The sequence below is a fragment of the Lissotriton vulgaris genome, chromosome 5 (assembly GCF_964263255.1).
Source record: "Lissotriton vulgaris chromosome 5, aLisVul1.2, whole genome shotgun sequence".
Taxonomy (NCBI): domain Eukaryota; kingdom Metazoa; phylum Chordata; class Amphibia; order Caudata; family Salamandridae; genus Lissotriton; species Lissotriton vulgaris.
The window spans coordinates 57,305,685-57,323,200 of NC_141693.1; the positions used below are offsets into that span (position 1 = coordinate 57,305,685).

General features: G+C 48.6%; 1 protein-coding gene across 1 annotated transcript in view; it reads right to left on the bottom strand.

Moving 5' to 3' along the window:
* LOC147710142 (E3 ubiquitin-protein ligase TRIM39-like) overlaps positions 1-17,516 on the bottom strand; it is a 79,610-nt gene that overhangs the window by 48,203 nt on the left and 13,891 nt on the right. Inside the window, exons 4-5 of the mRNA XM_086920834.1 lie at positions 15,506-15,528; positions 6,049-6,098 (exon numbers count right to left, since the gene is read on the bottom strand). Coding sequence (XP_086776960.1) covers positions 6,049-6,098; positions 15,506-15,528 — 73 coding nt within the window. The remainder of the gene's footprint in view (positions 1-6,048; positions 6,099-15,505; positions 15,529-17,516) is intronic.

Below are 17,516 nucleotides of genomic sequence, written 5' to 3' on the forward strand. Positions count from 1 at the left end.
GTGGGGAGCTCTTTTTGAAAATTGGAATTATTTCTGCCCCTTTCCAGCTTGTAGGAATTTTCATGCCTGACAAGATTGCATTAAAAATGACCTACAAATAAGGAGCCCAAATTTCTGGCTCACTCCTAAAGACCTCCCTAAGACTTTTGTCTAGACCAGAGGCCTTACCTGGGGGTAATCTCACTATTGCAGCCTTGACTTCCTGCAGAGTTATGTGGGGGCCTGTATATCAGGGCAATGATAATCAGTTTGGATCTCTGTGCTCTCTGTATCTTTGTATAAAGATTCAAAATGTGCCAGCCAGACCTCTTCTCCCACGGACGGTACATTAGCTTTTCCGGGCGCAGTGGTGGCCATGTTTACAATTCCCCAAAAAGATCTCATATCCCTTTCCCTGTTGGACAGGCCGCGTGAAAGGCCCGCTCCCTCCCCGCATGACAGGGCCCGGACGCCAGCTCCCCCTGTATCCCCAGAAAGAACCATCCCGGCAACCCACCGAGGCAACCCTCAACCCGTCCCCAACGGGACGCCTGCTCCCGAACACCCCAGTATCGGCTGGCCCGGGCCTCCGTCAGCACCATTGCCCCGGCCCCGCCGCCATCTTTGGACACTGCATCACGAGGCCGCGTGGCCTCGGCTCGACCCCAACCCTGGGCCTGGCCAGGCCCCGACATCGAGGCACCACCATCCACCCAGGAGGTGGAGAGACCACTTGGCAGGTCAATGGGAGAAAGGAGTGTCGATGGCTCTCCCCCGCCAGGTGTCGATCGCCCACGGCCTCCCCGGGCGCTGGCTCCACCCCCCTGCTGGGTGTCTGGACTCCCTCATCCCGGACCTCCCGACCTCCAAGCGCAAGGGTCCGGACATCAAAGGAGACCAGACCTATAACTGGGGCAGCTCTAGAGCAGGAAGGCAGTTGTATCCTGGAGTCGAGAGACACCTTGAAGAACTCATCCTTGACGGACTGCTGGCGCTGCCGCAGCCCTGCCTTGTGAGCCATCTTCGAAGCCTGCTGGCGCTGCCGCGGCCCTCTGCAACGTGCACCTTCGCCTTGGCCTGCTGGCGCTGCCGCGGCCCATCCTTGTGAACCATCGCTCCGGCCTGCTGGCGCTGCCGCGGCCCCTCTGCAACGTAAACCTTCATCCTAGCCTGCTGGCGCTGCCGCGGCCCTCCTCGTTGTAAAGCCTTCATCCTGGCCTGCTGGCGCTGCCGCGGCCCTCCTTGCCGAGAACTATCATCTTAGCCTGCTGGCGCTGCCGCGGCCCTCCTTGCCGAGAACTATCATCCTAGCCTGCTGGCGCTGCCGCGGCCCGACTTTGCAGACCCCTGAGCTCGAGGATTGTGAGCTCCTTCTGGTCGCCCCTGTACCGGACCGGTACCAAGACTGTCCCGCTACCCCTTACCCTACAGAGACTAGAATTGGGAGGATCCTCGTGTCCTGCCCCCCACTGTATCGTTGATAACCTTGCCTCAAGAACCTTATATAAAGAGTGCCGATCTCATCCTTGTGTGGTGTCCATTTGTGGGGGAGAAGTTACTTGTCTGTACGATCGCTGGAGACGGCCCTCACCGGAGGCCTCTCCCCCTGTGCTCGGCCGACCCTCTGGGTCCCCGTATAACATTCCCCAAGTGAAGTTTTTAGTAACTCCCAGTTCGCCATTTCCCACCTGTGCTTAGCTCCATGGACTACCCCTTTGTAGACCCTTCTATCAATTTTTATTTGGGAAGCGTCTTTTGATTTAATTGAGGCCACCAGTGAGCTTTTGGCTTTCCGGCATAGTGAGTTGTACCATGGATGTGGCACAGGTCTACTGGGTTTGATTGGTTTGCTTGGGAAAAAGAATTCTAGTGTTATTTTCTTTCTATTTTCTAGATTTTTCTCGATAGCCTCGTTTTCCATGCAATCCCGGTCAGGATTGCATAGAATTGAGGCTTCTAAGAGCACTTGTAGTAGTGTGTCATAGAGTGTGCTCATATTCTCCTGGGATTTGGCAAAGTTAACCCAACGTATACGCCTTCTACGGTTAGATAATATTTTCCCCTGGTCTTTGTAAGGATTGGTGCATTTTGCTGTAATGGAGGTAACAGAGTGAAGATCTACTACCAATGCATCGTGGTCACTATCGGTGCGGGGAAATATTTTAAAGTCTACCATCCTGTCCCAGTAGATAGTATTTAGCATGATGTAATCTAATATGAACCCACAATTTTTACTGTGAAATGTAAAGGCAGATGATGAGTCCGAATGAGATCTACCATTGCATGCTCTCAATGAATAATTTAAGGAGATGCAATTCATCTGGATTACCTGAGGTGTCCATTTAGTCACTAGAGGACAGCCTGATTCAGGGATTTTGAGGAGGGAATACTCCTCTGAAATAATATCACCTTCCATGCCCTTTAGGGGTTCATATTGACAATTGAAGTCCCCGCCTAATATGACCATATTGTTTGCTGGAGTAGAGGTTAAGACTGTATCCAGCTCCTCAAGAGTGGAAGACTCCTTTCCTCCCAGGGTGGATCTTGAATAAGCATTAATTAACGTGATAGGGTTATGCTCTGGAAACAGCAACTGTACGCACATTATATCTTTAGAAGAAGTTTCTATTTGAGATGCCGTACAGCTAAGATGAACACCCACCCATGTAGTTAGACCACCTGACGGTCTTCCTGCACCCGCATGAGTAGCCAGGATGTAGAAAGTAACTAACCCTTGCATGGTGACTTCATCTCTATCCCACCTCTCTTGTAGCATGCAGATACCATGATCTGCGATGAATACTCTCCGCTCTGGAACGTGCAGTTTGTTATTAATGCCTGCTACACTCCAGGACAAGATTTTTGTGGTGCCTCTGTTTGGTATACTCATATTAGGGGTTTCAATTACCTGGGGACACCTAATACCGGATCCTGGATTTGGGATTGTCTGCGCGACTTCAACCTCTGCACTACTCTGTACTAGAGAGCTATGGTAGTCGACTAACAGGAAAGACCCATCCCCTGTTGCGGTGCTGGGTCGGGAACCGCTCAAGTACTCTCTGCCCTGAGCTACCTCACTAGGGGAATGGGTTTTAATTACGCATACCCCAGTATCAGAATCTGCTGTGTTATCCTGGATCCTTTCCTGTATTGATACAGGGGCTACCAACTGTCAATCTACCCCCTCCAGAGAACTAAATCTGTTGGAGGTTGGTACATTGAAAGCATGTTGAGGTGTCCAGTATGGGTCATTGTTCAACGGGAGATGAGTGACCTCATGGGATCTCCACCTCGTGTGAGTGCCATGCTGGTATCCTGGAGCAGCGCTATAGGGGGGTAGAAGAAACCCAAGGGAAATAGTACAATGTGATCCTGGGGCTTCCCTATCACAGATGCTAAAGTTCTTTTGGTGACATCTGGGTTCCTGAAATTGATGACTATACAATCACCGTGTATATCTTTCTTACGCTGACCGATCCACCCCACCCGTCTAGTGGTTAGAATTTCATCTAGACTTTCATAATAAAAATCACTATGGTGTGTTAGCCAGTGTAAGCATTTATTTTTTAGACCTTCGTGGGATTCTGTCTGCCCCTTTTTTAACTCGGGAATCCCTGCCAGAATCGCCACGTATGGTGTTGAGGCAGGCAGTAAATTTATATTTGGGGGTTTAAGGAGTGGATCACCTTGTTCAAAGAGGCGACCGACAGCTGGTTGACTTTTCCCATTGGCCTTTGGAAGTTCCCCTGCACAGTCTGGTGCTATTTGTTTGGCCCTTTTTCCCTCCACTTGATTTATAGTAGGTTTATCTTGGCCTTTTTCAATATTACACCTATACTGATTGCTGCCGATAGTACTCTTCTGCTCGTACTATTAATGAGGTGATCTCTAACTGGGGAGTGTAGCATAATACCTGTAGTGTTAGTCTCTTGTTGAGGCGTAATGGTGATGTCAGCTCCCTTTGCAATTGTTAGTTTTAAACCCTCAAGACTTTCTAAAATGGGCTGCAGTTCCTCCTTGACAATGACTCTCAGCTGTGTACATGCACAGATGTGCATGTACACCTGAATTCGGTATTTTACCACACAATAGGATTGGGTGGTAAAATACCGACTCTTAAGGGCCTGTGGCACTCTGTGGAGTGCCACCTACATCTTGATTTACCGAATCGGTAAAATTACTGATTCAGTATTTTACAGAATTGGTAAATTTACTGATTCAGTATATTTACCGATTCTGTAAAATAATGGCCCCTACATCTCATTCACCAATTACCGGTCGGTAACGGCCGAATTCGGCCGTTACCGACCGGTAATTGGCGACCTACATCTGGCCCCAAATTAGGTGTGATCGACAATCTCCTTTCTGTTCTTTCTATTTCAGTGACTACTGCCCCTAATGCTTTTGCTAACATCCTGTCTATTGATGTCTGTTTCTGGGTGGGTGTATGTTGAGGTAATGTTTTTTTTTCTAGACCAACCTTTTTGCCCATCTTACTAGATTATAAAGTCAAACAAGGGAAGATAAAAAAGATTTAAAATCAAAATAATACAATGTCTATCTTGGGCACACGAGACTTGTGTATGACGGCAGAATTAGTCCAAGTCCGTATTTACATAAAATGGCCAGTTCTATCATGCAGATAGTAGTTTTAAAAGTCAGTTCATTATCAACAGTACCTTAGAGTCCAATTTGTCGACAATTACATGCAAGGGGGGTAGCCCGGCCCGGCCTCTTCTGGCCCCAGATGGCCCGCCCTTGACCCGGGCTTCTCCCGGCGCGTCCCGCGCGCGATCCCGCGGCGCGGGGGATGTGCTGCATCTTATGCGCCTCCTGGCACGACAAATGCGGGCGATTGGAGGTGCGGCGGCGGGAGGGAGACAAGCAGGCAGCGGAACTGGTGGTCAGGGAGGGCAGAGTGCAGTGGCCCACGAGGTAAGCCCCCCAAGGAGAGATGTTGCCCGCTCCACCGGGGCTGTGCTGCGTCTTATGCGCCTCCTGGCGCGAGAAATGCGGGCGGCGGCGGCTTCCGCCTCTGAGCAGTCTGGTGATTGTAGTATCTGGTACAGGTCCCCCTCCACACAGCGGCCGCTAGGGATTGGAGGTACGGTGGCGGGAGGGAGACAAGCAGGCAGCGGAACTGGTGGTCAGGGAGGGCAGAGTGCAGTGGCCCACAAGGTAAGCCCCCCAAGGAGAGATGTTGCCCATACCACCTGAACATTCCATGCCATGCCATTCCATAGCACACCACACCAATCCATGCCATCCCATTGAATACAAATTACCATTTAGTACCATCCCATCTCATCACATCCCATTCCGAACCATACCATCCCATATTATACCATGATCCCAGTAGTTCGGGCTGGACTGTTCCCATGAGGCACAGAGTCAAGGCTGATTTGCATATAGCCATTGTCTGACCTAGGGTGGTGTGGAGTGCAAAAAAACGATGGATATAGGCCCAAATCTTTGTACTGGGGTGAATGTAAGACATTGTTCTGCATTCTGTCCATCAACTGTGGTTTTTGCAATTTTCACCCCGAGTGGGCTGGGTATGCTCAGACGTGAGTCCCAGGCTCTCCACATCACTGGAGTCAAGCTATCCAGGCTGAAGAAAGCTGATAGCCAGAAACCAGTCCTTGGATGCTTGATTCCAGTCTAGGAAAGACATGGCTTGGTAGTTCGGGCTGGACTGTTCCCATGAGGCACAGGGTCAAGGCTGATTTGCATATAGCCATTGTCTGACCTAGGGTGGTGTGGAGTGCAAAGAAACAATGGATTTAGGCCCAGATCTTTGTACTGGGGTGAATGTAAGACATTGTTCTGCATTCTGTCCATCAACTGTGGTTTTGGAGTGATCCCAACCCATAGCACACCACACCATCCCATCCAATCATAACATTCAAAACCATACAATACCATCACATACACACTATCCCATCCCGTCCTATCACATACCATATGAATAGAACATTCCATATCATACCACACCAAACCATATCATGCCATACCACATGCTTTTCATGAACAGTAACATACAGCGCTAATCATCACAATGATATTTACCTTTATAAATCTTCACCATCTCTGGGCTCTGATTCTTCACATTTTTACACCTGTAATAACACACACATCTTTTTATTAAAGAGCAATGACAGCATCAGGAACAAAGGATGAACATCACAGAAGACCTGTATTTGAAATAATATTCAGTATTAAGAGCAGCGCCTGCGGACTAGAGCTCAGTGTGAGTTACTGTTCATACACAACAGTCAAAGCTTGAATGAAATTTCAAAGTACCTCTAATACATTATGACAGGATGTGGGTGTTCTAAGGCAGATAGCTCAGTGAGAGAAGCGTACTTCGTGTTATGCTATGGCGTGCCACACGCGAGTCTTCTAGGAGCTGTGGTTAGCTCAGTGAGAGGGGTGACTCACAGGTTACATCTGCTCCTGGTGGAGTCTTGAGTATATACTTATTTTATTTTAAAGGTTTTATATAGCGCTGGCTAGTCCCGGAGGTATCAGAGTGCTTTACATGAGCATCAGATCGTAGTTACAGGTTACATCGTTACAAAGGTTACACAGTTATTAGAGCATGGCAACATAGTTACTTGTAAGGTCAAGATAAAAAATAAGCACAAATACGAAAGGGGAAAAGCAAGCAAGGGGAAAGATTCAGGGGAGGGGGAAAGGAGCTGGGGAAGTAGATAGGTAATGAAGGCGGGAAAGAGGAGTGGAGTGTGAAGGACATCGCAAGGAAAGAGGAGGGGAAGGGCGATGGGGACACAAACCGGTAGACGAGTCAAAGCAACATCCAAAGTCCAGTAAGCTGTGATCCCAGATGAAGCGGTATCACTTCCCTATCTCTGTTGCGGGAGGCTCCCTTTATGCAGTGGACTCTCTCAGAGGGGTCTCTGAGACTCCAGGCCTACATACTGGATGCTTCCCAAAAAAGGGGAGAGGAAGTGCTTTGGCTAGGGGTGCCATACCATACCTCAGCTGTGAGTGGCTCCCTTGGCGCAGTGGACTCTCTCAGCGGGTTCGCTGAGACTCCAGAGTATAAATATTGGATCTTTCCCCAACAAGGGGAGAATTATTATTATTATTATTATTGGGACATTTGTAGAGCGCTGCGTTACGCACACCGGCGTGTCCACGCGCTGAGAAGGAGTGCTTAGTCAAAGGGCACAAAGGACAGGGGGCTAGGCAGACTAGCAGGTAAGGTGAGAGATTCAGGGGATAGAGGAAAGGAGCTAGGAGCTAGGGAGGTAGACAAAGGGAGAAAGAGTACTACATCGGAACAAATTTAATTAATGAGTTATTATATAGCGCTGGCTAGACCCGATGGAATCAGAGCGCTTTACATTAGGGACAATAATGTTGCAAATTACATCAGTTAAAAGTTACATAAGTATCAACAAAAGCATTTAAAGAACATAGGGGAACAAGGTGAATGGAGCAGGAAGGGTAAGGGGATAGGGTAAAGGGGTAGGAGGAAGACAGGATGTAGAGACGAGGGGAAACTAGTTACAAAAGATACCAGAAAAAGCTTTTTAGGAGCATAGAAGAAAAGGAAAATGGGGTGAGGAATGGAAAGGGGGTGAGGGCAAAAGGGGTAGTCCAAGGTCCGGCTGGGTAGGTGACGGCCGAGGGGGAATCCTCGGTCCATCTCCTCTTCAGCTATCAGCTAGGTCCACCGGGCATCGGTCAAATGGCTAGGTCTCAACAGAAAAACATTAAAGGGGAAGAGGGCGAGAAGAAGGGAGCGTAGAGGGGGAAGGGGGTGGGGTGAAAGGGTAGGAGGGGGAAACGACAGAGAGACGAAGGAAAGTCTGCCCAAAATCCGGCTGGGTAGGAGACGGCCGAGGGGAATCCACAATCCATCTCCTCTTCAGCTAACAGGTAGCTCCACCGGACATCGGACAAATAGCAGGGTCTCTGCGGTTGAGGGAAGGTTCAGAGTACATGTCCAGGAGGGAGAGCAGCATCAAGGTCAGGTGAGGGATGTGGTTAAGCTCAGGACGCTGACCAGTTCTATTGTCCGGGAGCATTAGAGCATCGAGGAGAGACCGACTAAGGCTGTCAACTTGAGGTCAGGCAGGGGGGTTGAGACATTGGTGTTAAGTTCAGTCGGTCCCCAAAATTCCCAAAGCATAGGGGGTGTAATCTATGCTGTGAAGCGGCAGGAGGACAGGGCCAGTGTCCGCATGTCTTTAGAGGGGGTGAGTGGCAGGTCTGGCGTGGCGTCTCCAGAGTCATTCTGCAATAATCAGGGAGCCCTCCCGTTCTGCAGCCCCATCGAGCATACAAGCTCCTCACGTACACAATTACATCAAAGAACAGGCACGGTAGCACATAAGGCGAGAACTCTATTCAGCATCAACCTCATAAGCCTAAATCTAGTAGACCACAACTCCTAAACATTACTTGCATTAGGAAATAAACTTAAGCTTAGTAACATAACCTGCAGTAGGGAATAAATCAAAATTAGACCACAGTAGAAAACATAAGACAGTAGGTAAAACCTAGTAAGCATAAAAGCACATCTATAAGCATAAATCAAAGTGCATAAATCCCACTACAAACATTATATTTCCTAGCGCCTATAATAAGTACACTAGGGCCTTGCGCCCTACAAACCTTAGTTCCCTGGGCCAACTGGCCATCTATAAGGGGCTCAAATGCCCTCTGTCCAAAAAGTCAGGGCGTGCTGCCAATGCAGCGACAGTCACGGGGGGGGGGGGGCACTTGGCGCAAACCTAAACGTGGCAGCTGCCCACTACTAGCTGGGAATCTTCAATGAAGGGCCTAAACGTTGCAGCTGGCACTAAATGCTGCGCAGCTGTGCAGGCCAAGGTAGGGATGGGAAAAATAATATATATCTACAAAATAATAATAAATACTTCTTTAACTGGAGTCCACGTGCATTCCTGCCAGCACCCACAACACAACACTGCCACACCCAACGCCTGCCAGTGTAAACCTGGTCACCATCCTCTAGAACCAAGATGTTGGGTTGCCTTAGTGGGATATATAAGGAAGATTTGAACCCAGACCCCTTAGTAATGAAAGGTTGGTTCCAAAACAAAAACTCCCACGTCTCACAGAACAGCAGATTTTAGGCCTTAGGGGAAGGATCACAGAGGGAGAGATAAGGGAACAGGTTATGAGGCTCAGTAATGGGAAAGCAGCAGAGCCAGACGGGATCCCATCTGAATTCTCTAAAAAATTGTTAACCTCTTTGGTCCCCTTCTGGGTATCTTATTTTAATGAAATCTCTCTGGAGAGCTGTTATATTCCACTCTCCTAGTTTGAGGCAAGTGTAGTTATGATCCTTAAGCCGGGTAAAGATGCTATGTTAGCGGATTCCTAAACACCTATATCGTTGTCGAAGTGTGACTACAAAATAATCATAGGAATCTTGGCTAAGAGGTTGTCAGATATCCTTCAAACCATTTCAATCAAAAGGGGTCTGTGCCTGACAGACAGCTGTATGAATTAACCCATCAAATTATCGCAGCAAATGATATGGGTGAGGCATTTAATCTCCTGTTTACACAATTGTAAGAATTGATGCTGCTAAAGCATTTGATAGGGTTATTTGGGTCTATCTTTGAGAGGTATTGCAGAATTTTGGTTGTAGGAGTAAAGTTAATGGAGTTGTACAAAATGTTATAGAAGGTGCCGGCAGCTAATTTACAGCTTCTTTTCAGGTATCCAGGGGAACTAGGCAGGGGTGGACTTTGTTGCCAATTCTGTTCTGTGTATATATTGAGCCCTTTTCCCAGATGATCAGTGGGATAAGACCATTCTTCCCTTTGAAGCTTCGGTGTTACCAACCAAAATATCACTGTATGCTGATAACATAGTTCTGTGTACATCGAACCCAGAGGTCTCTGTTCCACAGCTTGAGATGCATGCCAGAGATTTTGGGGGTCTGTCAGGGTATCTAATCAACAAGGGGAAGACCGAGATTATGACATGGGCTAAAGAGAAGGTAGGGCATCAAACTGGAACCCAGATTAGGTATCTAGGAATCAAGGTAACTCAGAGTTTGGAGGAAATACCGGACGTAAACCTAACTAAGGTATGCCATTGTTAATATGGAAAAAATTAATGATGATGTGAGAAACAATACATTCATTTATGCCAACAAAACTGCGTCCTTTTTAACGAATTTGCCCATTGTGAACTCCACATCAACCCGACTCGCAAATATATAGTCATGCAAGCACTGAGATCTAGGCCTGAGGTTATTGATTCACAGGTCACAGGTGGGATAGCATGTAGCCGGCCGACAAATGCATGGACAGGAACCTGTAGATCAATCCCACAGATAGGCGCAGCGACACTACAAGGGTCAGGGGAGATTGGCCCCAGTTAAGCACGAATGGCCAGAGATTGGCCCCAGGAAAACACGAATGGCTGGAGGCGGTACGCGTGCTCCTAAAACACCATGAATTCAGATGCCACATTAGTTAGAAACATATAGCCAATCAGAACACAGCAATCAGGTGCTCCTCATGCCAGACATCTGGACACGTTACCCACTGGCCGCATTGTGTCCATGCAAGGTCGAGGCCCACCTGTACTATCCATTAAAATTAATTTATGACTTTAGAGGCAGTAACTTATATTCCTCACCATACAAGGATCGACAGAAACATTTTTCTGCCAATAATGAACTTTCTATAAGACTGCTACAGATTGATTGAAATTTGACTCTGTGCCTGTAACTCTTCTTCCGGCCGCTATGTTTAATCGAACTAAATGTTCCTGTTTTGCCAAGTGCCTCTTGTCTCTTGTTTCTCAAAGATCTTTCATGTTCAAACAACACCATTATATAGATGCTTTCCTTCAAAGGTGGGGAAATCTGCCCCTCGGTATCTGTGGGAGAGTCGAACATCATTAAGATGCTGGTTATTCCTAAGGTGATCGTCTTGTTTAACACTAAACCACTTCCTTTCCCCATAAAGCTTTTGCAGATATCGCAGGGGAGGGTCGGAAGCTTCATATGGGCATCCAGGGGAGCCAGGATCTCCTGAATGAAACCCCGGAGGAGACTGAAGCGAGGGAGGGTCTGAAGCTTTATATGGGCATCCAGGGGAGCCGGGATCTCACGAAACAAGATCTGGAGGAGACTGAAGCAAGGGGGACTGGCTCTGCTGGATTTTCAAGCCTATTGTTATGCTTTCCAGTTCAAGAATTCCCGGCTCTTGGCTGGAGAGCTAGATAATTCTTACATGGGTCAATTTTATAGAGCTATGTTGAAGCATTTAGGCCTGAATATGATTTTTGTTTAAGCAACTCATCTTCAGGCAAAAGTGGAAGAGGAGCTATGAAGGCTGGAAGAGGCTGACATCATCGAGCGAGATTATGGGCCACTCCTTGGGTTTTCTCAACTGTTGTCACCCAGAAGCCCAAACAGCCAGGAGACGTGTGGCTGTGTGTGGCCATGCACCTCCTAAATCAGGCATGCCAAAGAGAACAACATATCCCGCCTACAGAGGATGGACCAATAAATGAGATCAAAGGAGCTAGCTTGTTCTCCAAAACAGATTTTAAGTCAGGGTATCGCCTGCTGATGCTCGACCCCACTTTTTGATATATCACGACCTTCTCCACACACCTGGGTCTGAGACTATACACAAGATTAAACTTTGGAATCTCCAGTGTCGCTGATGTTTTTGAGAACACCATCCAAGAAGTTCTAGATGGATTGACTGGAATAATTAACATCTGTGATGACATCTTGGTGCAGGCACACAATGTGACAGTCATTATTGAGTCCAAAAAGTCCTACAGGGCCTTCAAGCAGCCTCAGGCTAAACCCTGCAAGTGTGACTTTCTAAAGCAAGACATCAGTTTCTTCAAATAGAATTTTTCACCAGAAATGGTGTCTCCGAATCCCAACAAAGTCAAAGACAAGAAATCTGTACTCCCACCAACTTTCATGACAGGTGTAAGGCATTTCCTAGGCATGATGACATACCGTGGTAAGTTCACAAAGAACTTGACAGCCTTTACGGATCTAACCCAGGCACTTACAAAGACTGATGTCAAGCAATGGTCATAGAGGGTAGATAGTGATTTAACAGACCAAGGATGGGACACTGCTGATCTGCCGCTTCACAAGGCCCCGGACTCCTGCCTCACGACTCTCCCTGCTCCATTCAGGAACCAGAGCCAGTGCCGCCATAAGCGTCAGGGAACTAAAGTTCCCAGCAGCCCCCAGGAGGCGGGCTTGGCCCGTTTTCGCACCTCTGCAGCAGATTAATTCCTTCTGCGGCTCCCGCCTCGCGGGAGCTGTGCCGGCAGTGGCCGAACAAAGCCTAGGCAAAGGGTGAGCCCCTCCATGCCCGTCAGAAACAGGAGGAGGCTGGGTCACCCCTCTTACGCCCACAGTTTCAGTTACAGTGCTCTGTGGCCTTGTCCCCCATGACACCGTGCCCGGCGCTCTCCCCTCAGCCCAACCTGCACCAGACTCCCAGTAGTTACTGTCCAGCTGCACCCCTCTTGACCCTGGTAGCCTGGGCCGGCTGCACTTGACCTTGCAGTCTGGCTTCTTCCCCATCCCTTTCTCCCTGCCTTCCCGACCGATCCCTTGCCCCCAGGCTCTGCTGGGACCTCCCTTCTGCTGCCTGCAGCCCTGCGGCTCCCTACACCTCGCCTCCTGCGTTGCTCCCCGTCGTGCCTGCTATCTTCCCCTATGGGCACAATTGGCACCCTCCACCAGTAATCCAGTCCTCTGGCATAGAGACCACAGCGCACCCACGTGGCAGACGCGCAGAGTGGGTATGCCGTGCATGGACCTCGCTCTGCACTAGGTCTCCACCCACCATGGACTGCCTGTGCTTCACATCAAACGCACTTAGAGCCCTGCACTCCGGATGGCAGAACAACTGCTGCGCCCAGGCCTCACCCTGGACCACCGATGGCCCTTTCTCCTGCCAGAACTGCCGATTTACCTGCATCAGAAGAGAAACAACTGACACCACGTTCATCAGCCACAACAAGTCACTCACACTCAACAGCAGGGCCGTGGCCAATCCCTTCAGAGAGATCAACTGCCTGCTGAACAACGCACGCTCTCTTGGAAAAGACGCCACAGAAACCAGGAAAACCATCACCACCCCAGACACCGTCTTCATCACTGAGACCTGGCTGAACCCCGCATCAGCACCCAGTATTGCCACAGCCATACCAGACGGATGCAAGATCACGCAGCGAGACCGGACCAATAGAAACAGCAGCGGCACAGCCATAATGCACAAAGAGACTCTCAAATGTGCAACCACCACAGACAACACCACCCCCTTCATGGCGCACCTCAACTTCCAACTCCAAACGAACAGCAAACCCACGATCGGAGAAACCCTCGCCTACAGACCCCCGGGACTCTGCCCTCCCTTCTGCAACCCCATCTCCGACTTCATCGTTCCTATCACCATTGAGGTGAAACTATCTTCTTAGGAGACCTCAACTTTCACCTTGAAAACATTGATGACACCAACACGGCTGACATCCCAGAAAGTATGGCCAACCTCAAACTTGAGCAATTAGTAACCAACCCCACTCACATCGCAGGAGACACACTTGACCCTATCTTTACACCCACACTGAACAGCTCACCCGGACTGACCACCACTGCGTCCACTTCATCTTCTCAGAGCCGCTCAAAACCCCCACCTCCACTGCCAGCGAAACATGTCGTAGCCGGTCCAAAGCATCAGAACAACGCTGGATCAACACCCTCAACTTTCACCTACCCACCTCCACCTGGACATGGAATAAGCAGTGGAAAACTTCACGAACTGGATCACAGCAAGAGCTAATGAAGTCGCCCTGAGAAATCCTACAAACCCCAAGAAACAAACACAACACCCCCCAGGAGCTGAACTAGTACACGTTATGGAGCTGCCCCCGAATAGGAGTGTACTGGAATACGATAACCAGGATATTACACACATGCACAGGTCGAGCACTACCTTTTGTATACCTCCTGTATCAATTCAGGAGGACGCCTGCCACCAAAGTAGTGTCTAGGTTCCTAGACTTGGGGATAATAGTAGCTAAAAGGCTCCTAACTAGACGGTGGAAAGTGGTGGACCCACCACATGTACGGGCATGGCGTCATTCATTGTTCGCATGGCCAAGTCCGAAAGCATCTACATCAAGCGTGAAGAAACGTTAGGACTGCGCCGAGAACCCATAGCAGCATGTTGGGACAACCTCTTAAATGAGCTGCAACAGAGGGCGGTGACCCTGAGGATTCGCCTGGTCGAGACGTGGGCGAATAGATGTAGCGAATCATGCATACCGCTAACGGGCGTACCATGATATTCCATAGGTGTCCGCAGAATGTGAATAGGCATGGACACTACGCAAAGGGGACGTTGAGTAACATAGCAGCAAGGAAACATTACGCAAACATGCCCGAAGATGGAGAGATAAGTTACTACGGGCAGGTCGTTGTTTTGGTTGTTCTGGTTTATTCTGGATTCATCTGTTCATAAACCCAATGTGTCAGAACTGGAAGGACTCTTGCAGGGCACAGAAATGGAATGGAGACACTCCACAAGAAATTAAGATGTGGGGCAGTCTCTGCAGGTGAGGGAAGGTGGCTGAGAGGGCTAGGGTCAGCCTCCCTCCCCTCATCCCACAGGAATGGAGACGTGTGGAGTGACATCCTCGCCAATGGTGTGACCACGATGCAATAGTTGTAAACGATTGTCTCTTTATCTTATTTCAGAAATGAAAAATTACAATGATCTGATGCCCCCGAACCACACCTCATGTTTTCAATGAAATACGACAGGACGCTGAGCCGCTGATGTTTATTGTTTGAATCTGTATTGTTACCAAAAATGATACATAAAGACCGTTAAAAGAAAAGATTGAAATGAGGCTTTTGAAGACACACAAGGAAGTCTCGGAGGACTTGAAGAAGGATTTGGTGCCTGGAATGAGTGGTCAGTGACCTGGGCAGAGGTTTGAACATGGCTTTAATTACATTTCAATGCGGTTTGGAAGCACAGAAGGGATGTTTTGAAGACTGGCATCGTAGTTAGGAAATTTAGAATTAGTTTTTCCACAACTCTTAATTGAGGAAACCAGAGGGGAAGTTTCCAGAATGTGCATTAGTTTTCTGTGTGTACAGGGAACTCTTCTGAGGACTTCAGGTAGGTTTTATCTATAAACATATGTTTTGTGAGGACAGCAGCTAATTTCTGTAGCAATTATTTCAAGACTCAAAGAAGTTTTCTGATGACTCACAGGGATTTAGGAACATTTAAGAGCAGTTCCTGATGATACAAGGGAGTTTTCAGAGGACTTAAGTTTTCTGGGGAATCAAAGGTATTTTCTGAGGACTTAAAAGTTTTTTTGAGGATACAAAGTGATTTCATGAGGATCTGAAAGCTTCCTAGCACTTTGTGTTAGGTTAGTAGTGGCAGTTACACACTGCAGCAGTGAGACCTGCTCATTACACACCGAGAGGAGGATAATAAACCAGCCTTACCTGCTCAGGGTGCTTCTGACATCCTGCAAAACAGAGAAACAATCAAAGTAAAATCAGTGTCCAGAGAAGAAGTTAAAGTTATGGCAGTATTTTTAGGAGTGACAAACTTCGATCTATCTATGATTAGAAAACAGTGGCTGGGGCCACGTAACACAGCACATTCTGTGGCATTGCATGACCTGGCACAGAATGTGACATTCTGAATGAAGTCAAATGACATAGCAGAAACTGATATTCTGAATGGTAATGACACAGCACAGAGTCATTCTGAATAGATTCACAAAACACAGCACATTCTGATATTCTAGTGTCTCTTTGGTGTGCTGCAACGCCAGGATTACTGCGGAGCGGGATCGTGAGATAAGGGCGTGTTGAGTGTAATTCGTCGGGGTCCGGTTCGAGGGCGACGTAGGCATACTGAGGGTGCTAAGCGTCGAGGGCGGTGTGCCGAATACGCTTCCACCCCCCTCCTGAGACCCATGGTGTTTATTCCCAACACCAAATAAGTGCAGAAACGATAAGTAGAAGCCTCCTAAACCAGGAGTAATTAGGAATATTTTATTCATTCCTAATTTTTTGCACTTTTTTCACTTAATTTCTTATTTTCACTCTCACGCCCCTAGGTAAGGGTGGGCCTTAGCGTGCCCATACCGCCAGGGTTTTACCACACACAGTCCTGATGAATTGCCGGGTAAATTAACACCGTTTCGATGGCAAGAAACATGTCGACTCACTCTTAGGAACCCCCACTCAATTATAGTGGACTGTTTCCTCACATATTTTAGATCCTGAGTCTTTAGTGGTCACTTAATAAAGTTTCTGATACACTACTGACTATTTTAAATACCCCCAACACTCACTAAATCCCAATTACACTCAACACGCCCTTATCTCACGATCCCGCTCCGCAGTAATCCTGGCGTTGCAGCACACCAAAGAGACACTAGGTCTCTTTGGTGGAGCCCAATGATGAAGCATGTCATCACCAGGTGGTGAGTGAGGGCTTTCTTCAACAACTCAGTGTGGGTGTGTTTGTGCTCCCTAGAACGGCCTAGCCTGTCTGATAGACACTCTTTTTTTGATTTTTGATTACTGACCGGGGAACAAGAGTGTCTGCTTACTCTCCCTACCTCTCTCCTTACCTCTCTCCTTGTTATTCATACTTGAAGAATCCCCTGCAGGAGGAGGTATGTGCAGAAGGGATAGAAGAGTGCCGAGAAGGAGGTACAAGAAGAAGGGGCACTAGAAGAGTGCCCTGCAGGAGGAGGGACAAGAGGAAGGGGTACTAGAAGAGTGCCCTGCAAGAGGAGGTACGAACAGGAGGGGTTCTAGAAGAGGTCCCTGCAGGAGGAGGTACAAGCAGAAGGAGTACTAGAAGAGTACCCTGCAGGTGGATGTACAAGGAAGGGGTACTAGAAGAGTGCCCCGCAGGAGGAGGTACGAGCAGAAGGAGTACTAGAAGAGTGCCCCGCAGGAGGAGGTACGAGCAGAAGGAGTACTAGAAGAGTGCCCTGCAGGAGGAGGTACAAGGAAGGGGTACTAGAAGAATCCCCTGCAGGAGGAGGTATGAGCAGAAGGGGTACTAGAAGAGTGCCCTGCAGGAGGAGGTACAAGGAAGGGGTACTAGAAGAGTGCCCCGCAGGAGGAGGTACAAGGAAGGGGTACTAGAAGAGTGCCCCGCAGGAGGAGGTACGAGCAGAAGGAGTACTAGAAGAGTGCCCTGCAGGAGGAGGTACAAGGAAGGGGTACTAGAAGAATCCCCTGCAGGAGGAGGTATGAGCAGAAGGGGTACTAGAAGAGTGCCCTGCAGGAGGAGGTACAAGCAGAAGGGATAGAAGAGTGCCGAGAAGGAGGTACAAGAAGAAGGGGCACAAGAAGAGTGTCCTGCAGGAGGAGGGACAAGAAGAAGGGGTAATAGAAGAGTGCCCCGCGGGAGGAGGAGGTACAAGGAAGGGGTACTAGAAGAGTGCCCCGCAGGAGGAGGTACAAACAGGAGGGGTTCTAGAAGAGG